This window comes from Thalassophryne amazonica, chromosome 14 (assembly GCF_902500255.1).
Source record: "Thalassophryne amazonica chromosome 14, fThaAma1.1, whole genome shotgun sequence".
NCBI classification, from domain to species: domain Eukaryota; kingdom Metazoa; phylum Chordata; class Actinopteri; order Batrachoidiformes; family Batrachoididae; genus Thalassophryne; species Thalassophryne amazonica.
The window spans coordinates 9195704-9222918 of NC_047116.1; the positions used below are offsets into that span (position 1 = coordinate 9195704).

At 46.1% G+C, this 27215-nt stretch overlaps 1 protein-coding gene and 1 long non-coding RNA gene across 6 annotated transcripts in view; both read right to left on the minus strand.

The window, feature by feature from the left end:
• The window catches only part of lrch1 (leucine-rich repeats and calponin homology (CH) domain containing 1), a 141955-nt gene that overhangs the window by 48630 nt on the left and 66110 nt on the right, over window positions 1–27215 (minus strand). For all 5 annotated transcript variants that reach the window (XR_004564694.1, XR_004564693.1, XR_004564695.1 and 2 more), the window contains exons 5-6: window positions 5996–6132; window positions 4466–4596 (exon numbers count right to left, since the gene is read on the minus strand). Coding sequence is in view for 2 of the 5 variants with exons in the window: in XM_034185780.1 (XP_034041671.1) it covers window positions 4466–4596; window positions 5996–6132 (268 nt within the window). In the remaining 3 variants the exon portion in view is untranslated. The remainder of the gene's footprint in view (window positions 1–4465; window positions 4597–5995; window positions 6133–27215) is intronic.
• LOC117524061 lies at window positions 19303–26405 on the minus strand. The gene is made up of 3 exons (XR_004564696.1): window positions 26395–26405; window positions 22802–22806; window positions 19303–19416 (listed from the first exon to the last, which is right to left on the minus strand). It is a non-coding gene; the product is annotated as an uncharacterized LOC117524061 (long non-coding RNA).

The following is a 27215-nucleotide window of genomic DNA, read 5'->3' on the forward strand; positions in this document are numbered from 1 at the left end:
TAAACCTAACCAGACCCCTCCTACTGAGAGGCAGACTACTATAGGCTAGCGACAAAACAATAGCTCTAATTAGCCATTATTGTGCTCTAGTTAGCACTCTCCTAATGACAGGACAGCTGTCCCTCTAATGATGGGATGGATGCCTTTCTGATGGCTCCCTTGATGACGTGAATGACTCATTACCATGAAAAAAAGACTGAAACTCCTTTGACCTGAGTACCCCATTGTAAACAGGGGATAAAGTGTGTCTCAGACCCCCTCCCCGGTTAAGGCTGGGTTTCAAATGTTTCACAAAGAATGCCTTCTTGACACCTCTCTCAAACCATTTCTTCTCTCTGGCTAATATTTTAACTTCCTTGTCCTCAAACATGTGGTTAGTGTCTTTAAGGTGGAGATGAACTGCAGACTGAGGTCCACTGGCGCCCTCTCTGCGGTGCTGGTATAGCCTTTTGTGTAAAGGTTGCTTCGTTTCACCTATGTAGTGTTCGTTACAGTTTTCCTGACATCTGATAGAATACACTACATTGCTCTGTTTGTAACTAGGGATCATGTCCTTAGGGTGAACTAATTTCTGTCTCAAGGTGTTAACCAGTTTAAAGTAAACTGGGATTTTGTGCTGTCTGAAGATCCTCTGTAGTTTTTCCCCTACTCCTGCTAAATAAGGGAGAGACACTCTTCTTCTTGTCTCCGTGCATCTATGGACTGCCCAAAATAAACAAACAGGACGTGCCACTCAGGCCTATTGTATGTAGCACAGATTCCATCACATACAATTTGGCCAAGTACCTCAAGTGGATTTTGGCTCCTCTAGTGGGTAACTCAGACCACCATGTGGAGAACACATAAGATTTTGTGAACGAGATCAAGGACCTACAGCTGGAGGCAGATGAAACTATGGCTATGGTTTGATGTGACATCGTTGTTCACCTGCATCCCCACTGCTGAGGCCGTCTCAGCTGTGAGGCAGAGACTGCTGGAGGATGTGTCTCTACTTGAAAGGACCAAACTCACACCAGACCACATCTGCTAACTCTTGGAGATCTGTCTCAACACCACGTATTTCCTGTTTAGGGGGAATTACTACAGACAGATTCATGGTTGTGTGATGGGGTCTGTGGTATCCCCCATTGTGGCCAATCTGTACATGGAGCAAGTGGAGAAGACAGCCTTGACATCTTTCACGGGCATCTCTCCCAGTCACTGGTTCAGATATGTTGATGACATATGGGTTAAAATCAAGCAACAGCAAGTTGAGGACTTTACAGAACACATCATCTCAGTGAACGCCAATATCAAGTTCACACGTGAGGATGCCAGAAACAACCATTTAGTCTTCTTGGACTGTGATGTTACGATTGGAGAGAACAGGCAGCTCCAGACAGGGGTTTACAGAAAACCCACTCACACTGACCAATATCTGCTCTTTGGCTCAAACCACCCCCTTGAACAAAAGCTCGGGGTGATCAGGACGCTTCAACACAGAGTCCTACAGGTGCCCACAACTGCAGAGGGAAGGGCTAAAGAACAACAACGTGTCCGGACAGCCCTCACAGTATGTGGGTACCCACAATGGTTCCTGGACAAAGTGCAGAAGTCCCAGAGAACAAAGAGACCAGATAGACAGGAGACAGAGACAAGAAGAAGAGGAGTGTCTCTCCCTTATTTAGCAGGAGTAGGGGAAAAACTACAGAGGATCTTCAGACAGCACAAAATCCCAGTTTACTTTAAACTGGTTAACACCTTGAGACAGAAATTAGTTCACCCTAAGGACAGGATCCCTAGTTACAAACAGAGCAATGTAGTGTATTCTATCAGATGTCAGGAAAACTGTAACGAACACTACACAGGTGAAACGAAGCAACCTTTACACAAAAGGCTATACAAGCACCGCAGAGAGGGCGCCAGTGGACCTCAGTCTGTGGTTCATCTCCACCTTAAAGACACTAACCACACGTTTGAGGACAAGGAAGTTAAAATATTAGCCAGAGAGAAGAAATGGTTTGAGAGAGGGGTCAAGGAGGCATTCTTTGTAAAACGTTTGAAACCCAGCCTTAACCGTGGAGGGGGTCTGAGACACGCTTTATCCCCTGTTTACAATGTGGTACTCAGGTCAAAGCAGTTTCAGTCTTTTGTTCATGGTAATGAGTCATTCACGTCATCAAGGGAGCCATCAGAAAGGCATCCATCCCATCATTAGAGGGACAGCTGTCCTGTCATTAGGTATGCTAACTAGAGCACAATAGTTGCTAATTAGAGCTATTGTTTTGTCGCTAGCCTATAGCAGTCTGCCTCTCAGTAGGAGGGGTCTGGTTAGGTTTAAAACTCCAGCTTTTGTTGGCTTCTGTTTTATTCTTCTCTACAAGAGTCAGACAGAAGTCAGACTTCCAGAGCAAGAATTTTAGCTGAGGAAGCTTCTGCGATTCGAAGCGAAAACGTCCTCGCGTCAAGCAACCCAGTCCAGTCGAAGAGTCAAGCTTCTCTACTATGGAAACCACCTGGACAACTGAGGGCCTACACAGAAACAATGAAACAAACAGAACTGGTTTGTTTCAATTTTTTCTAAAAAAAAAAAAAAAAAAAAAAATCATCAAATCATCTCACTGATTCGTGCTATTTTTAGGACAAATGAATGAGGGCAGGAGAACATCAAAGACAATGAAGTGAGCTAATGAGGAGAGAACACAGACAGGAAGCAGAGCAAGGACGGAGACGTCTGAGGAAAAACACCAGCAGAGAGGACAGCGTGCGCTTCTCCGAGGACAACAAGAACCAGTCTTCTTTCTCACACGTTGGGAGAGTTTTTGTGTGGGCGACATTTAAAAGTGAAGCAGAACAAAACTCTGAAAACGTTCCTCTGCCCACTGACGGCGTCGACTCCAACAGCCAGTCAGCACAATTCTAATCACAGACATCTGCCAAAACTAGAAGGGACCTTGTTAGAGGAAACGACTGGCAACATCAAGCCGAGATCAGTTTAAAAACAGATTTACTCCATTTACAGAGATTTACTCCGTGAGGGTGGTACGTATTTACTGTTTTCAGCCCTTTTCAGTAACTATTTTTGGGGCTGTTTCTTGAGCCTTTTTTGGGGGGAGTTCTTAGCTGTTTTTAATGGTGTTTGTTTTTTTGTTTTTTTTTTTGTTAGCCGTGTTTTTAACTATAGTTTGTGTTTTTTGTTGTTTTTTTTTTTTCCATTTTGGGTCCTTTTTTTGCCATTTTAGTGAATTTTTAGTGCGTTTTTTGCTGTCTTTGGTGGGTTTTCGCCATTTTGGTGGTTTTTAAGCATTTTAGTGTGTTTTTAAGTTTTTAGTTGTTTTTTGGCGGCTCTGGGTGTTTTTTTTTTTTTTTTTTTTTTTAGCAGATATTAATTAGCGTGATTTAAAAAACCCCAAAACAAAAAACAAAACTGTTTTTGGGGGTGTTTTTGAGCCATATTTTGGGTGTGTTTTTTCTGAGGATTTAGCTGGCATTTTAAAACCATTATTAGTGTGTTTCAAACATTTTTAGCGTATTTGTAGCCGTTTTTGGGCATGTCTTTAAGCATTTTTAGTGTAATATTATTTTAGCTGTTTTGACAGTGACTTTAGCCATTTTTGGGTGTGTTTTTAACCACTTTTAGTGTGCTATTTTTAGCTGTTTTGGGGGTGTTCTTAACCATTTTTAGTTAGTTTTTTTAGCTGTTTGTGCACCTTGGCTGATTTCCCTGAAATGTTGTCATGTTTTGGTGCAGCCATCCTAAGCAAAAATGTGAAAAAGTAGTTTTTACCCCAGAGCTCAGTCGGACTCCCCCATGCCTCGGCCTGGTTAACACTGGGCTCAGGACAGACTGAGGCCGATATGGAGCCGGATGCATCTTCCTCACACAACTCCAGATGCACAGTGAGAATGCAGGATGGATGGGCTTTGAACCCCAGACCTTCTTGGTGTGAATCAAGAAGGTCTGGCGACATCATGGCGCCACCCTGCAAAAGGCCTTTTAAACAAGTAAGTATTTATCATATTAAACGTGTCAATCTTTGCACAGTTGTGTACATGTGTCTGTGTTCAGGTTTACATAACGGTTTTGCATGAAGATAAATTTTTAAAATATCAACTCACCACACAGGAAACTGGATCTGAATCATCTTGTGTTGCTGAATCTTACTCCAGAACATCTTACACGTCTCACTGCAGAGAAACCTGTTTCTCTTCTAAACATCCTGCCATTTTTGTTTTGTTACTGTTCAAACTCCAAACTCTCACCGTCACTGTTCGTAAGAACACACGTGAGAAAGCCACTGCACGTTTGTCTCACTTCATGATCGAACAGTCAATCGCAATCAGCAGGTTAACGTTTATACCGCTGTCAAAGCCTAAAACATTCTGGTTTTTAAGGCAGTGGACCTTCAGTTCAAATTACAGGACACACCCACGAGGATCACTGAAGATAGCAGCTTCCCATTGGGCAGTTACCATAGGAACTGACCTGCCAGTGGTGGGTCGCGATAGGCTGAGTCGCTCCATGACAGGCAGGTAGAGCGAGTCGGCCATCTTCTCGCTCCGACACGCCTCGATGCTCAGGTACTTGAAAATGTGAACTCTGCCCTTTATGCAAATCTGCAACACAAATGAATAAGAATGCATTAAAACTGCAATGAAAAAGGAAACAAACTGTGTGGACGTCTCGGCGAAACAGTCAGTGATATGAAACACTGCGCAAATAACACAAAATGCCAAATCAACGATCTGAAAAGATGAGTCAACAATATGAAAACCTGAGTCAACAATGTGTAAGACTGTCAGCAATATGGAAAGTTGAGTCAGTGAGACGAAAACCTGCGTCAGCGAGACGAAAACCTGCGTCAGAAGCATGAATCGCTGAGTCAGCAATATAAAATGCCGAGTCATCTCAGCTGAACATTGCTCAGTGTGCAGAAAAATTGTGAGAATTATAGTCAGGTTATGTAACAGCTTGTAGGTTTATGTATTAGAATTTTAAAAGTGGACCAATCAGAAACGGATGACTTCATTTTCACAGAAACAACCAAAGTGACCCGTCTTGGATTTGTAAAGTTTTTCCCATGTCTCGACTTCTAGATGACCCAGGATCTTGTCTCCACTCCAGTAGCTAAAATACACATTTTCAAGGCCAAGGAATCCAATGGTGCTAATTACAATCCACGAGAGCCACCCATAAATATGACTGTGCCCATTTGTACACTTATGGCACTGAAAATGTGCATTTAGCCACTGAAACCAATAGCCCAGGTAATCTAAAAGTCAAGGTATTGAAAAACATAAAATTTAAATCACCATTTTTACAAATACAACACAGCTGCCATGGTAGCTTCTCGGAAAATAACCATTTTTTGAATGGCTACTTCATATACTTTACAAAAAATTAACTGTTTTACTAATCTCCACAAAATTCCAGTAAAATAATCTAATGAACCTGCGGTGTGTGTGTGTGTGTGTGTGTGTGTGTGTGTGTGAGCAGAATTACAAAACATGAAAACCTGATGGAAATAACACCTTGAATTTACCTCCTGCTTTTTTAAACATTATGAAATAATGAGACTCTACATCTCTAAAATTGATGGATAAGTCGCTCGACTGATTCCGAGCAAATGTTAATCAATTTGTCCGTCTTGGTCGTTTGTCTCAAAAAGCTTCAGTTCCACAAAATTTACTCTGTTCACTTTGAAATAGTCTTCATGAGCGCATTAACACGAGCCGGACTAACGGAGACCCCGAGGCCAACAGGGACTCAGTGACAGGCAGGAACACAATACCGCCCCCTCTTGTCAGATTACTGAATTACATGAGATGTTCAAGTACAATTCTCAGGAAAAACCTCTTCGAAGAGAAAGACATAACTAAGAATAATTCGGAATCTGCAGCATAACTGAATCTCAAGGACCTCATTCTTGGAGAAACCGCACAGAAGTAATGCACAAATGCGACTCGGTGGAGCTGCTGAGAATCCAGTTTCAGTTTAACGTCTGAGCGGCATCACCTGTGCGGGGGGGCTCTGCAGCGGGTTGTTCTCCAGTTGGAGACACTGGAGCTGCTTCATCTTCCTGTAACGTACGGGTATCGTCGACACCTTGTTACAGGAGAAGTCAAACTTTACCAGTGGAAGATCTGCCAGGTCTGGAAGAAGAGCACACAGACATAAAAACGGTTACACAAACCCAAGTGTCTCCAGCTCCACGGGCTAATAAGAACAATGTCCTCTGTTTCAGCTATGTCACCGAGAGCTTCAGTATAATGGACGTGTCCAGGCTGATTGAAGAGGAAACACTCCAGGCCTCACCTCAGGTTCTGAGCTTTAGGTTGCAGCTCACAGAAAGACCAGAGAAGTCTGCATGAACCCACAGCGCCCTGGACAAATGTTGATTACTTTATCACTGACAAGTGACACTTTCTGTAAAAGGCATTTACAGTTCAGTTCAGTGATTTGACCTTTGATCTTTTGAGCCCCAAAGATCAAGCGGCTTCTTGGGGTCACCATGCCTAATGCACATAGCAAGTTGGGCGACAGGTGGAAAGTTAAAAAGAAGGTACTGCGCTCACAAGATTTTTTACAACATACGCTTAAGTGACCTTGACCTTTGACCTTTTGACCTCATAACCAATAGACTTCTTGGGGTCACCATGTGTAATGGATGTACCAAGTTTTGTGACAATGGTGCAAGTAGACCTGAAGAAATCTCACTGAGAAATGAGATGTCACATGACTGACTGCGTGACTCCCCGCACCGTCTGTGCCGTGTGAAAAAACACGAACATCAGCAACCAAATGTTTTTTTTAAGTCACAGTTTGTCTGTAACTCATCCAAGAAGTAGCAGCATCTGTTTCATCTCACCTCCTACGGTGAGACACCGAAACATGAAAATATCAATGTTTTCCTATTTATTTCTGCAGTGATTGCTTGAGCTCATTCGGAAACAAAACGGGGATCCCACCTTTAGGAACCGGGTCAGGACCTCCAACAGACTGGACAGAGCTCATTAAAGTTAGAGTGACTTGACAGAGAGAGTGGCGACATGATGACTTGAAAAAAAAAAAAAAAATTGGTCATGTGACTCCTGGTGCCATCAAAATAGCGTTCACTGTTAATGTGTCTGCATGTAAATCCAGCTATTTTATTTATTTATTCGCTGAAAATGCCAGGTTGCTCTGCATTTAGAGGCACAAATAGACATAACAAGGTCTTCAAGATGTACAGATGCGCTTCAGATCCAAACAGAAGAAAAATTTGGGAAAATAAAGTCAGCTGTATGGGATGGAAGTGATTTCATCGTCAAAGCTTTGAGAGGTAAATTTATTGTTCAGTCCCATGTACAGTAAAACTCACCTAAACTGTCATCATATAAACCAGATATTCACAGTCAGCGGACAAAAAAATTCCCAAAGGTTTTTTTTTTTTTATTGTTTTCCCTGGAATAAACACCGAATATAATGGATTTTGTACAATGGATTTTCACTCGCATTGGATAAAATGTCACGTCCGATTGCAGTGTATACCCATTAAACCCCTCGCATGTGGGAAAGGAGTAATTTCCGTGATTAAAAGCCCGACTGTTTATTTTTTTGACACTGTGCTCAGACTCGGACCTGCAGTCTGGACCTGCACCTGGTGTATGAGACACAGCAAGAGGCTGTGATTTGACACTTTTCTGCTTTCAATCCTTCATCTGCCTGTTGTGAAAGTGTAGGAACACGGACCCACAACAGGGGGCGCAAATGAACGGACAATGGAGAAGATAAAGAACAAGTTTTACTATTGTGAAACGAGCACAACCAATACAACAATCAACAATTTGGGGTTAAGCCGAATTCTGCTGGTGTCGTGTGGGCAGGCTCGAAGGTAGGAGACGTCCGTCCAAGTCGAACCGGAACCATCCAGATCTCCTCTGCCACCGAACCCTGGAAGTACTGGAACCGCAAAGTCCCGAATTCCCAGGTGGCCACTGCCTCCGCTCGTCGGATCCGGTACTGCTGGCAAGAGAGAGCAACAAACACACAGGTGTGGATGCGGCTGCACCCAATAACACGGAGAGGGGAGAAGCCGCCTCCACCTCTCGTCACAAAAAAAGCAGGAAGGTGAGTACTTATCTAATCACTCGGCCTGCGGTAGTCAGCTGTCCTGAAAGGTTTAACAAGTGTTATCAATTAACACAGAATATGCTGCAGAGAATGTTACCTCTATCTCAAGGCGATATCTCGGCCCTGAGGTGGAGATGCCGTCCTGCTGATATACCTCCGTGCTGAGTGGAACAGCTGTGTCCAGTGATGGGTGACAGCTGTCACCCTGGCTGCTCTCGTGAGGCGGCAGCGCCCTCTGGTGCCTGGAGCCCGCACTCCAGGCAGGGCGCCCTCTGGTGGTGGTGGGCCAGCAGTACCTCCTCTTCAGCGGCCCACACAACAGGACCCCCCCCTCAACGGGCGCCTCCTGGCGCACGACCGGGCTTGTCCGGATGGCGACGGTAGAAGTCGGCCAGGAGGGCCGGGTCCAGGATGAAGCCCTTCTTCACCCAGGAGCGTTCTTCGGGACCGTACCCCTCCCAGTCCACCAGGTACTGAAAACCCCGACCCATTCGACGGACGTCAAGGAGCCGGCGCACTGTCCAAGCCGGTTCCCCGTCGATGATCCAGGCAGGAGGTGGTGCCGGACCCGGGGCGCAGAGGGGTGAGGTGTGATGGGGTTTAATCCGGGAAACATGAAATACTAGATGGATCCGCAGTGAGGCCGGGAGCTGGAGCCTCACTGCGGCGGGGTTGATGACTTTAAGGATCTTGAAGGGTCCGATGTATCGTTCCTGGAGTTTTGGGGAGTCCACTTGTAGAGGAATGTCCTTGGTGGATAACCACACCTCCTGCCCAGGACGATACGTAGGGGCCGGGGCCCGTCGCCGGTCTGCATGTGTCTTCGCCCTCGTCCGGGCCTTCAACAAAGCAGAACGGGCGGCGCGCCACACCCGACGGCACTTCCGTAGGTGGGCCTGGACCGAGGGCACACCGACCTCTCCCTCAACCACCGGAAACAAGGGGGGCTGATACCCCAAGCACACCTCAAAAGGGGAGAGGCCGGTGGCTGACGACACTTGACTGTTGTGGGCGTACTCGATCCAGACCAGGTGGGTACTCCAGGCCGTCGGGTGCGTGGCTGTCACACAGCGTAGTGTCTGCTCCAGTTCTTGGTTGGCCCGCTCTGCTTGCCCGTTGGTCTGGGGGTGATACCCGGACGAGAGGCTGACCGTGGCCCCCAGTTCCCGGCAGAAGCTCCTCCACACATGCGAGGAAAACTGGGGACCGCGATCGGAGACGATGTCTGATGGTATCCCATGCAGACGGACGACGTGGTGGACCAAGAGGTCCGCTGTCTCCTGGGCCGTTGGTAGCTTCGGGAGGGCCACGAAGTGGGCCGCCTTGGAGAAACGGTCCACTATCGTGAAGACGACGGTGTTTCCCTGGGACGGTGGGAGACCCGTGACAAAGTCCAGGCCGATGTGGGACCAGGGGCGATGTGGGATGGGCAGCGGCTGTAGCAGCCCTGAGGTCTTTCGATGGTCGGCCTTGCCCCTGGCGCAGGTGGTACAGGCCTGGACGTAGTCCCGGACGTCGGCCTCCAGGGACGCCCACCAGAAGCGCTGCCGGACGACTGCCACGGTCCTTCGCACCCCAGGGTGACAGGAGAGCTTAGAACCGTGACAGAAGTCCAGCACCGCAGCTCTGGCTTCCGGTGGGACGTAGAGTCTGTTCTTTGGTCCGGTTCCGGGGTCCGGGTCTCGGGTCAGGGCCTCCCGGACGGTCTTCTCCACGTCCCAGGTGAGGGCGGCCACGATAGCGGACTCCGGGATGATGGGATCCGGGGGATCCGACGGTTCCGTCTTGACTTCGTCTTCGTGTACCCGGGACAATGCATCCGATCTCTGATTCCTGGTCCCGGGACGGTAGGTAATCCGGAAGTCAAAACGGCCAAACAGTGACCAGCGGGCTTGCCTGGGGTTCAGCCGCTTGGCGGTCCTGATGTACTCCAGGTTCCGATGGTCAGTGAAAACCATGAATGGCACGGATGTTCCCTCCAACAGATGTCGCCACTCTTCGAGGGCCTCTTTCACCGCAAGGAGTTCTCGATTGCCGACGTCATAGTTCCGTTCGGCCGGGGTCAACCTGCGGGAAAAATAGGCACATGGGTGAAGGACCTTATCGGTCTTCCCGCTCTGGGAGAGCACCGCTCCTATCCCTGAGTCCGAGGCGTCCACTTCAACCACTAACTGGCGGCTAGGATCGGGCTGCACCAGAATGGGTGCAGACGAGAAGCGCCGTTTCAACTCCTTGAACGCGGCATCGCACCGGTCCGACCAGGTGAAGGGGACTTTTGGTGAGGTCAGGGCTGTCAGGGGGCTAACTACCTGACTGTAGCCCTTAATGAACCTCCTGTAGAAATTAGCAAAGCCGAGGAACTGTTGCAGCTTCCTACGGCTTGTGGGTTGGGACCAGTCTCTCACCGCCGCCACCTTGGCCGGATCAGGAGCGACGGAGTTCGGGGAGATGATGAACCCCAAGAAGGACAAAGACGTGCGGTGGAACTCACACTTCTCGCCCTTCACAAACAAGCGATTCTCCAACAACTGCTGTAGGACCTGACGGACATGCCGGACATGAGTCTCAGGATCCGGGGAAAAGATGAGTATATCGTCTAGATACACGAAGACGAACCGGTGCAGGAAGTCCCGCAAGACATCGTTTACCAACGCTTGGAAAGTCGCGGGAGCATTAGTGAGACCGAACGGCATGACCAGGTACTCAAAATGACCTAACGGGGTGTTAAACGCCGTCTTCCACTCATCTCCCTTCCGGATCCGAACCAGATGGTACGCATTCCTAAGATCAAGCTTGGTGAAAATCCTGGCTCCATGCAAGGGGGTGAACACTGAATCCAATAAGGGCAACGGGTATTGGTTGCGAACCGTGATTTCGTTCAACCCCCTGTAATCAATGCATGGACGAAGCCCGCCATCTTTTTTACCACAAAAAAGAAACCAGCACCCATCGGAGAGGTGGAATTCCGGATCAACCCGGCAGCTAATGAGTCCCGGATGTAGGTCTCCATTGATTCACGCTCCAGCCGTGAGAGGTTGTACAGCCTACTGGACGGGAACTCACTGCCTGGCACCAAATCAATGGCACAATCATACGGGCGGTGCGGAGGAAGCGTGAGAGCCAGATCCTTGCTGAACACGTCCGCAAGACCGTGGTACTCCGCCGGCACCGTCCTCAGATTGGGCGGGACTCTGACCTCCTCCTTAGCTTGGGAGCCAGGAGGAACCGAGGAACCTAGACACTCCCGATGGCAGGTCTCGCTCCACTGTACCACTACCCCGGACGGCCAATCGATCCGGGGATTGTGCTTCAACATCCAGGGAAAACCCAGAACCACACGGGAGGTGGCCTGAGTCACAAAGAACTCGATCACCTCCCGGTGGTTACCTGACACCACCAGAGTTACTGGTGGTGTCTTATGCGTGATCGGCGGGAGTAGGGAGCCATCTAGTGCCCGAACCTGTACAGGCGAGGTAAGAGCCACCAGAGGGAGCCCTATCTCCCTGGCCCATCTACTGTCTAGCAGATTCCCCTCAGAGCCCGTGTCCACCAGTGCTGGGGCCTTCAGGGTTGAATCCTCATATAGGATCGTGACTGGGAGTCGTGTGGCAATGTGGGTGTGTCCCAAGTGAATGTTTTGGCCCACCCCAGGCCCAGTCTCTAGGGGCGGGCGTTGGAGTTTAACCGCTCGGGGCAGTCGTTTGCAAGATGCTCAATCGAGCCACAAACAAAACAAGCTCCGTGGGCCCGCCTCCTTTGTGCTCCAGGTGCCCGAAATGTTGCCCTGCTCGTGTCCATAGCATCGTCAGCAGGGGGAGCCGTAGCCGCACGGAGCGCAGGAACAGGGGAGCGTGGGGAGGGCGGAGCTCGGTCGGAACCGGAAGGGAGAGGAACGACGCGTGCCTGGCCACGCCCTTCGCCTCGTTCCCGACGGCGTTCTTCTAACCGGTTGTCGAGTCGTATGACTAGATCGATGAGCCCATCTAAATCCCGCGGTTCGTCCTTCGCCACCAGGTGCTCTTTTAGGACCAGTGACAGTCCGTTTACAAAGGCGGCGCGGAGGGCAGTGCTATTCCAGCCGGACCTCGCAGCCGCGATGCGGAAGGCGACTGCATAGGCAGCTGCGCTCCGACGCCCCTGTCTCATTGACAGTAGCACGGTTGAAGCGGTCTCTCCTCTATTGGGGTGATCGAACACCGTTCTGAGCTCCCGCACAAACCCATCGTATGTATGAAGGAGCCGTGAGTTCTGCTCCCAGAGCGCTGTAGCCCAAGCGCGTGCCTCCCCGCGAAGCAGGTTTATTACATAAGCTACTTTGCTAGCGTCAGTCGCGTACATCACGGGACGCTGTGCGAAGACGAGCGAACACTGCATAAGGAAATCCGCCACCCTGCGGTTTAGGAGAACGTTCTGCTCAGTCATTAAATCCATCCGAGTGGTGAAAGCGGTGAGGATCCGCTGCAACTCACCGATTACCCCTCCCGAAGACGCCGACGCGCCCTGTTCTTCCATTGGCCGTTCAACAGCCGGTTGACGCCCCTCGGGATCCATGACGCTGGCCGAGATATCCTGTTGTGAAAGTGTAGGAACACGGACCCACAACAGGGGGCGCAAATGAACGGACAATGGAGAAGATAAATAACAAGTTTTACTATTGTGAAACGAGCACAACCAACAATCAACAATTTGGGGTTAAGCCGAATTCTGCTGGTGTCGTGTGGGCAGGCTCGAAGGTAGGAGACGTCCGTCCAAGTCGAACCGGAACCATCCAGATCTCCTCTGCCACCGAACCCTGGAAGTACTGGAACCGCCAAGTCCCGAATTCCCAGGTGGCCACTGCCTCCGCTCGTCGGATCCGGTACTGCTGGCAAGAGAGAGCAACAAACACACAGGTGTGGATGCGGCTGCACCCAATAACACGGAGAGGGGAGAAGCCGCCTCCACCTCTCGTCACAAAAAAAGCAGGAAGGTGAGTACTTATCTAATCACTCGGCCTGCGGTAGTCAGCTGTCCTGAAAGGTTTAACAAGTGTTATCAATTAACACAGAATATGCTGCAGAGAATGTTACCTCTATCTCAAGGCGATATCTCGGCCCTGAGGTGGAGATGCCGTCCTGCTGATATACCTCCGTGCTGAGTGGAACAGCTGTGTCCAGTGATGGGTGACAGCTGTCACCCTGGCTGCTCTGGCGGCAGCGCCCTCTGGTGCCTGGAGCCCGCACTCCAGGCAGGGCGCCCTCTGGTGGTGGTGGGCCAGCAGTACCTCCTCTTCAGCGGCCCACACAACATCTGCCATCATATTATAACAGTTTTTACAGTGCACACGCTGATAAATGGATCAGAAAAGTCTGCGTTACATTTACAGCATGAAGTCGGTAAAAGAGGAAAATGTACAGCTTACCTTTGATTTGGAGGTGATGACTGTAGAAAGAAAAGCTTGTTGAGGGTCAAATTAGTCCAGAATAAAGCAGAATCCAGAGACAGAGAACTTTAAAACTGTCACACACGTCATTGTTTGACACGGCGTTACAGAGCTGAAGAAACATAAACATAAATCAGGCTTTAAATTAATTAAATAAAATCATAAATTGTAAATTTAATAGCTTAAATATTTTTATATTTATTTTGATAGCACCTGCACCTCGATGTGTTGCTATATGTAGTTAGATGATTTAAAAAAAAATGTTGAAAATATAAAAGGTTCATTCAGTAGTTTCAGCACAGTTGGAGCCAAAATGGCACCATGTTCTGAGTTGACGCCACTCTCTCTGTCAAGGCACACTAATTAAAGTATGATTACAGTGACCCCTGCAGGCCACCATCTGGAATTAGCTCACAGAGTTCATGGTGGAGGGAAAACATGTCTCACGTATCCTGGGAATGTCTTGAATCCCACAGGAGGAGCTGGATGAAGTGGATCGGCAGAGCAAAGTCTTGGCTCGTTTACACAGAACGGGGTAAGGGTTTAGAAAGGGATTGAACCTGCAACCTCCCCAGTGACACAACAAGTGCTGCTGTCCAGGTTCTTGTCCCCACTGGAACATGTGGTCCTTCACAGCTGATTCCAGACAGAATGCATCAAACTGTTTGTGCGTGTGTGTGGATCAATTACGGTCGAGACGCTGCCGCTGCACACTCAACATTCCCGCTGCTGGTGCTCACTCAGCAGAACAACTTCCAAACTCAGCGTGCAGGGAGAGAAAACTCATAAACGCTCCCAGTGCAAGATCAGCCAAATGCTAAAAATAAACCTCTGTGGAAAACTAACCACAGTGACCCACTCAGGCCGGACGGACACACGCCGCAAGCACAGCGACCAGAGCAGAATCAACAGCTCCGAGGAAATTTGCTCTGAACTTCTATGATGTCATCCCAAAATCAGACTGAAACACTGGAATTCCTGGGTCACTTTTTTTGTAACGTCACATCACAGCCACCAACATCTGCCAGAAAACTGCCTAAAAGTCTCTGAGGAAACTGAGATTAACAGTGGAATGTTTGGAATGCTAATCCTGGTGGCAGCTTCAGGAAGAAAGAAAACCAAAAAAATACAGGACCTGTGAGTAAAGTTGCACCACGAACACACTGTTCTGTTTAATATACTGCTGATACGGACTGAAAACTTTAGAAACAAGAGGATTCATTCCTTCAAATTTTTTTCTTTCATTTCCTCACACTTCCCCGAGTGTGTCCACACAGAGCTTTCCAGCAACAAACGAGAGGCTCGTCTGTTCTGCTGTCTCCATTTATGCAGTTACAGGAGACGTTCACTGTATTATTTAAATACATAATTAGATAGATAAATAAATAAATAGATCTTGACATTTATTTTGATATTTTTATAACCCCAATTCCAATGAAGTCAGGACGTTGTGTAAATTTTAAATAAAAACAGAATACAATGATTTGCAAATCCTCTTCAACCTATATTCAATTGAATACACCACAAAGACAAAGATATTTAATGTTCAAACTGATAAACTTTATTGTTTTTGTGCAAATATTTGCTCATTTTGAGATGGATGCCTGCAACACATTTCAAAAAAAGTTGGGACAGTGGCAACAAAAGACTGGGAAAGTTGATGAATGCTCAAAAAACACCTGTTTGGAACAGGTGAGTGTCATGATTGGGTATAAAAGGAGCATCTCCAAAAGGCTCAGCTGTTCAAAAGCAAAGATGTGGTGAGGATCACCATTTTGTGAACAACTGCTTGAAAAAATAGTCCAACAGTTTAAGAACAATGTTTCTCAACATTCAACTGCAAGGAATTTAGTGATTCCATCATCTACAGTCCATAATATAATCAGAAGATTCAGAGAATCTGGAGAACTTTCTATATGTAAGCGGCAAGGCCAAAAACCTTGAATGCCCGTGACCTTCGATCCCTCAGGTGGCACTGCATTAAAAACCGACATCATTGTGTAAAGGATCTTACCACGTGGGCTCAGGAATACTTTCAGAAAACCACTGTCAGTTAATACAGTTCGTCGCTACATCTACAAATGCAAGTTAAAACTCTCCCATGCAAAGCAAAAGCCATACATCAACAACATCCAGAAACGCTGCCGCCTTCTCTGGGCCCAAGCTCATTTGAAATGGACAGATGCAAAGTGGAAAAGTGTGCTGTGGTCGGATGAGTCCACATTTCAAATTGTTTTTGGAAATCATGGATGTTGTGTCCTCCAAACAAAAAAGAAAAAAGACCATCCAGATTGTTACCAGTGCAAAGTTCAAAAGCCAGCATCTGTGATGGTATGGGGGTGTGTTAGTGCCCATGGCATGGGCAACTTACACATCTGTGATGGCACCATCAATGCTGAAAGGTACATCCAGGTTTTGGAGCAACACATGCTGCCATCCAAACAACGTTTTTTCAGGGACGTCCCTGCTTATTTCAGCAAGACAATGCCAAGACACATTCTGCACGTGTTACAACAGCGTGGCTTCGTAGTAAAAGAGTGCGGGTACTAGACTGGCCTGCCTGTAGTCCAGACCTGTCGCCCATTGAAAATGTGTGGCGCATTATGAAGCACAAATTACAACAACGGAGACCCCGGACTGTTGAACAACTGGTCGTACATCAAGCAAGAATGAGAAAGAATTCCACCTACAAAGCTTCAACAATTAGTGTTCTCAGTTCCCAAACGCTTATTGAGTGTTGTTAGAAGGAAAGGTGATGTAACACAGTGGTAAACATACCACTGTCCCAGCTTTTTTGAAACGTGCTGCAGACATCCATTTCAAAATTAGCAAATATCTGCCCGAAAACAATAAATTCTATGAGTTTGAACATTAAATATCTTGTTTTTGTGGTGTATTCAATTGAATATAGGTTGAAGAGGATTTGCAAATCATTGTATTCTTTTTTTTATTTACATTGTACACAACGTCCCAAATTCAGTGGAATTGGGGTTGTAATTGTGATGTCAGAGGATAACAAGAATAAAATTCTACTTCTCAAGTTTAGACATTTTTGAAAAAATGATTTAAGATATTTTAATATCAATTAAGGCCTTATTATTTACATGAAGAAATTTAATGCCTTTTAAGGATCTGCAGGAACACTGGATATAATTCAGGAATTTACAAAGAAAAAAAAGAAGGAAATCAAGCCAACATTATTCCTACAGATTTTTTTTTTGCTTGTTTGTCTGTTTTTTTTTTTGTTTGCTTGTTTGTTTTTTTTTTTTACTAATGTCCCAGTGATTATGAAGCAGGTTGCTCTCATTATGTCCTTGCGATTTTGAACGACTGTTTTTGTAAATTTCTGCTCTTAATGCAGAACAATTCTGATAATACTTCAGCATTCAATACAGATGTGCAATACTCTTTAGTGTTAATTATATAGTTTAAACTATTTATTTTTAACTTATATTGTGTCTTATCTGTTTTTGTCTCTTAAACAGCACTGACAAATGAGGCTCCACCTCAGTTTCGTTGTCATTTTGTGCAATGACAAAGATATTCTGATTCTGAAATGCCACATAAATAAGTGTATTATTATTATTATTTATTTATTTAGACATGGAGTCCGAGTGGACCATGTTCTCCACCTCCATTGTCGATGCGGCTGCTCGTAGCTGTGGTCGCAAGGTCTCTGGTGCCTGTCGCGGCGGCAATCCCCGAACCCGGTGGTGGACACCGGAAGTAAGGGATGCCATCAAACTGAAGAAGGAGTCCTACTTATCTTTGTTGGTAGGTGGGACCCCAGAGGCAGCTGACAGGTACCGGCAGGCCAAGCGTGCCGCAGCCCGTGCGGTCGCAGAGGCAAAAACTCAGGTCTGGGAGGAGTTCGGCGAGGCTATGGAGGAGGACTATCGGTCGGCCTCGAGGAGATTCTGGCAAACCGTCCGACGCCTCAGGAGGCGGAAGCAGCTCTCCACCAGCACTGTTTACGGTGCGGGTGGGGAGCTGTTGACCCTGACTGAGGATGTTGTCGGGCGGTGGAAGGAGTACTTTGAGGATCTCCTCAATCCCATCGTCACGTCTTCCGAAGAGAAAGCAGAGACTGGGGACTCGGAGGCGGACTCATCCATTACCCAGGCCGAAGTCACCAAGGTGGTTAGAAAGCTCCTCGGTGGCAAGGCTCCTGGGGTGGATGAAATCCGTCCCGAGTACCTTAAGTCTCTGGATGTTGCGGGGCTGTCTTGGCTGACACGCCTCTGCAACATCGCGTGGCGATCGGGGACAGTGCCTCTGGATTGGCAGACCGGAGTGGTGATCCCTCTGTTTAAGAAGGGGGACCGGAGGGTGTGTTCCAACTATAGGGGGATCACACTCCTCAGCCTCCCCGGTAAGGTCTATTCCACAGTACTGGAGAGGAGAATTCGACCGATGGTCGAACCTCGGATTCAGGAGGAGCAGTGTGGTTTTCGTCCTGGTCGCGGCACACTGGACCAGCTCTACACGCTCCATCGGGTGCTCGAGGGTTCATGGGAGTTTGCCCAACCAGTCCACATGTGTTTTGTGGATCTGGAGAATGCATTCAACCGTGTCCCTCGGCGCACCCTGTGGGGAGTGCTCCGGGAGTACGGGGTCCGGGGTCCTTTGCTAAGGGCTATCATGTGATTTACTTTCATTTAATATGACTCAGGTTGTTAAAAAAGGGAAAACTAACCTTTAACAAAATTAGGAGTATAACAGGTGTTATGATATATGGTATATGATAACTGACATTCATCTCTTATATTTTATTGCTGAATCTGATGGTGGATTCTGAATTTGTTAACACTTACAAATGGATCCTGATAAAACCTGTCTCACGGCAACCGACCAACCCTACTTTTGTCTGCTTCAGGGGGAACATTTTTAGAGAGATGATTTTCAGTGTTTATACTGTTGCCAAACAATGCTGCCGATCCATCAATTTTGTATACCTGCTTACTCCAATTAAGGGTTGCTTTCAGATATATGAAACACAAAGTAAAACTGGAAGCATGAATATATTATAATAATCTGAACTATGACTTACTCAGAGAACAGTACATTGGATTTTTTTTAATCTAAAAATGGCAATTTTGCCTGTATTTTTCTGGGTTTTTGATTTTGTAGCAAACACTCTGGATGCTGCCTCCAGGTGAGTCCACAGAGGGTCTGCAGATTCATTTGATGTACAGATGAAGGAAGATTTTTGTTGTTGTTTGAATCAACTTGTCTGAGTTTTCCATTAAATTGTTTCCTCTGTGCACCAATCAGACCTACCATATTTTATTTGACAAGTCAGAGAATAAGTCATTGTAATTTTTGTATTTCCATTCACTCCTAAACTAGAGCCCGACCTTAGTTGGTCGATAATATTGATGATACGAGCCCTTCACCAACAGATCAGTATCAGTGTAATTTTTGACAATTTGAAAACTTTTATTTTACTTAATAGTAAGTCCCTTCGGCTGCTCCCTTGTTTGCACTCGGGGTCGCCACATCAAATCCAAGGTGGATCTGCATGTTGAATTGGCACAGGTTTTACGCCGGATGCCCTTCCTGACGCAACTCCACATTACATGGAGAAATGTGGCAGGGGTGGGATTTGAACCCGGAGCCTTGTGAACTGAAACCAAGCGCATTAACCACTTGGCCACCACCCCTGCTCACCAATGCAAAAACAAAAACAAAAAAACACTGGCTGTTGGAAATGATGTCATGATGTAAGTTGTCCAGCAGAGGGCACGCTTATGGCATCGTTTACAATGCTGTCAAGCATGGCTGGGACCCCATCACCCCTTGGTCACATCAGCTACAAGAGACAGAGGCAAAGCAACCAGTTGTCATTCATTTTCAATCAGAATGGGTGTTTTACAGCAATAAGAGACAAGTACTATGACAGCTAGGTAGAGCCAAAATATGCAAATACTGAGCAATGTGACACGGTAACTTGCAATGCGAGTGAAGACAGCGTGAAGTACCCTGGTTAATTTTTTTGTGACAATATAAGTTATGTCTATTAAATTCATGTTTAAACTAATACATCAAGCTGTGATTACACTGTCATAAAGGTTTGATGATGAAATGTTATAAATCATTGCCATTTTTATATATACCATATGAGTTGCACCTGTTTAAAAAAAATGCCACTTGCCACGGAAAAAACTCACATGTAAGGGTGCTGTCCCACTGGGGAGAGGATTAATTGCGCATGAAATGAGTATACAAATTGTGGGTGTTCGTTGTCGTCCGCAACAAAAATGGCTAAAAATGACAAATGTCCCAGTACGAATTATGGATATATTAATAATATATAGCAAATATATGATGAACAATCACGGTTATATAACGCATGTAGTGAGGAAACTGATCCGACACACAGATTATCACGGCAGTATTACGGGTGTATTATGAATGCATCGCGCACGTGTTGCGCGTGCACTGCATCTGCATTGCTGTCATAAAAGAAACGCACTCGCTCCTTTCGGCATCACTATTCACACCAACAATACAGCCTCAAGCATTTGCTGGACTTGGACAAGTTGATCACAGAGTTAATTTTCATGTTGTCATGCGAGGGTTAACTGTTCATGAGTTTGAGGAGCGGGACGGGGGAAGCCGCTCGGGGTGTGAGACAGTGTTTTTTTTTTTTTTTGAGAGTGTCAGAAAACAGACTTCAGCGTGAGTTGTGGCTAAACAGCAACTCTTCCTTTTGTTGGTGTTAAATAAAACTCCTGGATTGCAGCAGCTATTACATCTTTGTGGATTTACACAGCCGGACCGGCACTGACTGGCAGGTATGTCGCTTTCTGCCACATATAGTACTTTGGGTTTATGTAACGTATTTGTTATGCATTCACAGATTGTCCGCAATTCAGCTGCAAAGCAGATGTAATAAAAATGCTTTATTCTTGGCCAATCTGTATGCATTCGCTACAACATATTTTAGTTTGTGATGTGGACGTGATATACAGTAGTGTTCAGAATAATAGTAGTGCTATGTGACTAAAAAGATTAATCCAGTGTTTGAGTATATTTCTTATTGTTACATGGGAAACAAGGTACCAGTAGATTCAGTAGATTCTCACAAATCCAACAAGACCAAGCATTCATGATATGCACACTCTTAAGGCTATGAAATTGGGCTATAAGTAAAAAAACATAGAAAAGGGGGTGTTCACAATAATAGTAGCTTCTGCTGTTGACGCTACAAACTCAAAACTATTATGTTCAAACTGCTTTTTTAGCAATCCTGTGAATCACTAAACAAGTATTTAGTTGTATAACCACAGTTTTTCATGATTTCTTCACATCTGCGAGGCATTAATTTTGTTGGTTTGGAACCAAGATTTTGCTCATTTACTAGTATGCTTGGGGTTATTGTCTTGTTGAAACACCCATTTCAAGGGCATGTCCTCTTCAGCATAAGACAACATGACCTCTTCAAGTATTTTGACATATCCAAACTGATCCATGATACCTGGTATGTGATATATAGGCCCAACACCATAGTAGGAGAAACATGCCCATATCATGATGCTTCACTGTCTTCACTGTGAACTGTGGCTTGAATTCGGAGTTTGGGGTCGTCTCACAAACTGTCTGCGGCCCTTGGACCCAAAAAGAACAATTTTACTCTCATCAGTCCACAAAATATTCCTCCATTTCTCTTTAGGCCAGTTGATGTGTTCTTTGGCAAATTGTAACCTCTTCTGCATGTCTTTTATTTAACAGAGGGACTTTGCGGGGGATTCTTGCAAATAAATTAGCTTCACGCAGGTGTCTTCTAACTGTCACAGCACTTACAGGTAACTCCAGCCTGTCTTTGATCATCCTGGAGCTGATCAATGGGTGAGCCTTTGCCATTCTGGTTATTCTTCTATCCGTTTTGATGGTTGTTTTCCATTTTCTTCCATGCGTCTCTGGTTTTTTTGTCCATTTTAAAGCATTGGAGATCATTGTAGATGAACGGCCTATAATTTTTTGCACCTGTGTATACGTTTTTGCCTCTCCAATCAACTTTTTAATCAAACTACGCTGTTCTTCTGAACAATGTCTTCTTCTTCTTTGTCTTTCGGCTGTTCCCATTAGGGGTCGCCACAGCAGATCAATCGTTTCCATCTCACCCTGTCCTCTGTATCTTCCTCTGTCATACCAACCACCTGCATGTCCTCTCTCAGCACATCCATGAACCTCCTCTTTGGTCTCCCTCTTCTCCTCCTGCCTGGTGGATCCATCCTCAGCATCCTTCTCCCTATATACCCTGGGTCCCTCCTCTGCACATGTCCAAACCATCTCAATCTCGCCTCTCTGAGTCTGTCTCCAAACCGTCCCACCTGAGCTGTCCCTCTGATATGTTCATTCCTAATCTTGTCCATTCTTGTCACTCCCAAAGAGAATCTCAACATCTTCAGCTCTGCCACCTCCAGCTCTGCCTCCTGTCTTTTTGAACGTCCCATTTTCCTCAGACTTTCAAAGAGAAAAGCATGTTCAACAGGTGCTGGCTTCATCCTTACATAGGGGACACCTGATTCACACCTGTTTGTTCCATAAAATTGACAAACTCACCGACTGAATGCCACACTACTATATATTATTGTGAACACCCCCTTTTCTACTTTTTTTTACTAATAGCCCAATTTCACAGCCTTAAGAGTGTGCATATCATGTATATCTGTTTTACACACTGTCCCAGTCTGCTGTCAAGCCGCAAATCCCCGTCAGTTGCGGATATCAGTGGTTAACGGCAGATATACAGCACATAGAGTGAGTATGTATTGTGTATGAACTGAGTAGATATGGAGTATGTAAGGCGGATATTATCCGCATCCAGATTTTTGAACAGCTCAAAAATCCTGGCTGCGGACATGCGTGCCTCTGCGGATGATCACGGGCGTGTTCGGATGATGGCCGACTCATACAGGCATGTTACACGGATACTGCGGATGTTTGGCGAATATGGGCCAATTTTGTGCGCAATCCATACGCAAATCTTCCTAAACGCCAGTGGGACAGGGCCCTAAGTTTCACCTTTTTTCTGTATTATCAGCTCTTTTATTTTAAGGTTTCTTTGTTCATTGTTGTGGAATTGTTGTTACTATTATCATTTATTCTTTTCTTTTCTATTCTTAGTGCTTTGACTGAAATTGTCAAATAAACTGAACAAACTGTTCCAGAATCAGAAATATGAACAAAAAGCTTGTTTAGTTTAACAGTCATCATTATGCTGCTGCTGCACTATTTTCACATTATGCACCTAAAGTTCAGGTTATATGATTCTTATATACGAGGTCTTTTAGAAAACTATCCTACCTTTTTATTTTTTAAAAAAACTATATGGATTTGAATGACGTGCGATTACACCAATCATGCTTGGACCCTCGTGCGCATGCGTGAGTTTTTTCACGCGTGTCGGTGACGTCATTTCCTTGTGGGCAGTGAGATGTGGTCCCACCCTCTCGGCTGAATTCCTTTAACACGCTACTCGAGACAGCGCGCGTTGCTTTATCAACATTTTTTCTGGACCTGTGAGGAATATCCGAGTGGACACTATTCGAGAAATTAAGCTGGTTTTCGGTGAAAAGTTTAACGGCTGATGAGAGATTATGGGGTGTTTCTGTCGCTGTAAGGACTTCCCACGGAGCGGGATGTTGTGCAGCGCTTCCAGGCGCCGTCGTCGGCCTGTTTCGACCTGAAAACATCCTAATTTAAGGCTTAATTCACCCAGGACGTCGTGAGAGAACAGAGAAGATTCAGAAGAGGCCGGCATGAGGACTTTATGCAGACATTCCACTGTTTAAGGACATTTTTTAATGAAAGACGTGCGCGCAAATTCGCCGAGTCGTTTCCGTGACGACTCGGCAAATCTGTGTGCGCCGCGACAGGAAAAACACCTCTGTGTTGAAAACCATTTGTAAAATTCAGGCGGCTTTTGATGGCTTTCAACAAGTGAGTAACTGAGAAATTGTTTAACAGCTTGGGAATGTTCCAACTTGCCCGTTAAGGTTTCCAACGGAGGTGTTTTTCCTGTCGCGACCCCCCGCGGTCGGGTCCGGCCCGACATGCGACTCTGCCAGCACGTTCTTTCATTACAAAATGTCCGTTAATAATGGAATGTCCGAATAAACTCCTCATGCCGACTTCTTCTGAAAGTTCTCTGTTCTCTGACGACTTACTGGGTCAACAGAGCCTGAAATGTGGAAGTTTTCAACTTGAAACGGCGAGACGCTGCCGCCTCGAAGCGCAGATCGCCGTCAGGCGCCGTGGGCCATCCTTAAAGCGACAGTTACAGACCAAAATCTCTCATCAGCCGTTAAAATTTTTACCGAAAACCAGCTGAATTTATCGAATGGTGTCCACTCAGTTGTGCCTTACAGTTTTGAAAAAAATTTTGATCAAACAAAGCAGCAGTCTCTGAGCCATTCCTAAACAATGAAAAAAATCGACGAGAGGGTGGGCGACTCCTCACTCAAAGACTGCCCACAGGCGAATGACGTAACCGATAGGCATGAAAACACTCTTGCATGCCCACGAGGGTTCAAGGATGTCTGATGTAATCACACGTGATTCAAATCCATATGGTTTTTGAAAAAAATAATAAGGTCGGATACTTTTCTAATAGACCTCATATACCTTAAAAGAGGTGCAAATCTCCTCTCTTTGCACTGTAAAGTCCCTGTCACACATAGCAAGAGTTTGCTGGAGCCATGCCCAACACGGCAGAAACTGCCATAACCTGATGCAGCTGGGAGGAAAAAAAGGGGAGTGGTCAGTCGTGTCAGAAGGCAGACAGACTGCCTCATCTACACCTGTCAGATTGCATCCATAAGGTATGTAGACGACACAGACTGCTGCCAGATGCCCATAAAAGGTGCCGCAGACTGCCAAAATTTCTGGATGGCAAACAGAATGGAGCGCTGTGTTCCTCCCTTTGCACAGGACCTGTGCTGGACATCAAAGAACAGCCAACATATCGACCGGACTCATGCCATATGTGTCCATCCGTGTGGTCACTCACTCCCACTCAATCACGCCTTCACTCGTCCTCTCTTCCCCCAGGCTCACTGACCACACGTGCGTGTGTGTGCGTGAAAGTGCTGTCATGAAGAAATGGCCGCTCAATGTGTCTGTGCGTTTTCATAATAAGCCGCTACGTGTGCAGACACACGTGCGCACGTGCTCAGCTATCAGTGGAGCTTTACTGCCAGCTAAAAAAACCTTTGCTGACAGTCAAAGGACACCTTTGCTTTAAAAAGTTTGCAGTGAGTTTTCCCACTACATTCGTGGCAGCAAACTTTATCCCCCCCCCCCAATGCAACACTACATCGTGATTTCTGGTTGGATTATCCCATGGGATTTGTGTTTGGCGTTGTTGTTTCCAGCATTCTACCACAGTGGTCCTGGCTCCTGATGCGCTGTGCAGCAAAATTCTCCTGCAGGTGAGATTCATGTTTCATAATGTCATGGCGAAACAGTTCCACATCATACGTCTGAAAGAATTAAATGTGATCAAGCAATAATTTGTTTATTACAGCATTTATTTACGGCTTTTACAGTTCTTTACAGTGAGATCTGTTCAGCTCTGAGCCTCTGACATGAGGTGTGACAGCGTGCGCAACTGCCCACCAGCCGCCGTGGTGTCGCAGATCTGATGGGCACAATAGTTCACATTATTTATGTCACCCATAGATATGGAATATTACTTGTACTGTAAGGTCTGTTATGGATATAACAGTTTGTCCAGATCTATAGTGCCAGGTGGACATTATTATGCGTGGCACTGCAGATCATACCAGCAGGCATACAGTGCTAGATCCATCTCGAGGTTCCCTCATATGCGCTCAAATAATTTCGGATCCCGTTTTGCCGCCATCGGAATACAGAAATTGCGGTTAGATGGTCCTCAGATAACACATGGGCTGACAGGTGTCCCATCTCGACCGTGCCCGGAGAATTATGAACATGTGCATTACACTCGGGGGCCGCCGGCTGATTTTGACCAAGTGTGTGGACTTCCGCAGATGGCTATCAGAACGTTTTGGAACTGAAATCCGACACCTTTCAGATGTGCGCTAATTCACAAGTCCGACACCACTCTGCGTGATTCCGGTTATGTGTGATGGGGGTGTCAAAAATGTGTCTTTCTATTTCTATTAAATTCCATCTAAATCCAGTCTGACACCAGTGCAGCTGGATTTGAGGACCGATTGTCCCTCTGAATTATCCACGCTGCAAAACCTTCACGCCGGATCCACGGCAGACTTCCTGCACTGGTTCCGTCCCGGAGTTCTGTGTATTTTCCACAGTGGCAATAAATGCATGTCTGTGAGTTCCCACAGTGGAAGTGGCTTAAAGTTGATGAGTTGTGCTAACTCAGCTGCACGTGCGTGCGTGCGTGTGTGCGTGCGTGTGCCTGTGTGTATGTGAGAGAGAGAAAGAGAAAGGTCAGGGGAGACATGCTGCAAACACAATTTTGCAGCATCAAGTGTTTTTTTTTTTTTGTTTGTTTTATTTACACATAAAGAAGATGATTTAATGCTGGAGAGAACATCAACTAAACACAAACTCAGGGTTAATCTGACCACCAAACCAACAGATGCAAGAAAGTTCAACAACAGCGTCACTTTTTATAAATTTAGTTCCAACACTGTTTGTGATCGAGTCTCTTGAACGTTCGACTCAACTTTGACCAATGAGAGAAAGCTTTCAAAAAACAGTTCAAAAAGATGTGCACACGTACCAACAATGTTTTTGTATGGTTTTCTATTTAATAAGCACCAGATATACCAGATTTTGAATAACAGATTTTCGCTCACATTGGACAAAACGTCCCGCCCCATCCTAATGTATTTCCATTAAAATCCCCTTGCATGTCCCTGACAGAGCAGTCTGGACGTGCCCGGTCACAACAGAGGTACGAATTGAAGTTCAGCACCGACACTCACTGATTCAAGGAAAGTGGGTACCAAAGACTGGCCATCTACTTTTTTCAAGCCATGCTCAGACCCGGCGCCTAAACGAGGCAGGGTGATTAAGGCCGGTGATTATTAACAAAATGCTGCTTGCTGCCTTCACTGTAATATTGTGTTAAGTTTCACACATATCCCTGGGTGTGATGAACCAAACTACTTTAGATCAGAGCCCTCTGCGTGGCTGTGAACCCTCCCCGGAGCCTGACGTGCACCGGTTAAATGATGGAGGCCGCAAGGGCTGTGATTTGTCACTTTTACGTTTTCACTCCTTCCTCTCCCATCATATATTAATAGTTGCAGTGCACACACGGATTACATTGTGATCATGGATCTAATATGTTTGGTAGAAAAGTCCGCAAATGTGATCAACTTCACAACATAAAGTCAGAAACAGACGCTCAAATGACCTGCAATTCGTGGTTTGGAGGTTGATGATTGTATAAAGAAGTGAAGCTCTTTGAGGGATAAATTAATCCAGATAAAGACACTGTTCCTATGGTAAATTGCATAAACACGCGACGGAGAAATTTAAACGGGTCACGCGCACATCCACATCATTGCATGGCCACGGAGTTACGGAGCCAGAGAAGCATAAATCAGGTTTTAAGGTACCACTCCGCAGCAGATGACTCAACCAAATGTTAACTTTTTAATGCACATAATGTCCAGCGCTTGTTTAAGGCAGAAGTTTATTTTTACCGACAAAGTTTTGACCCAGTCATTTAATGAG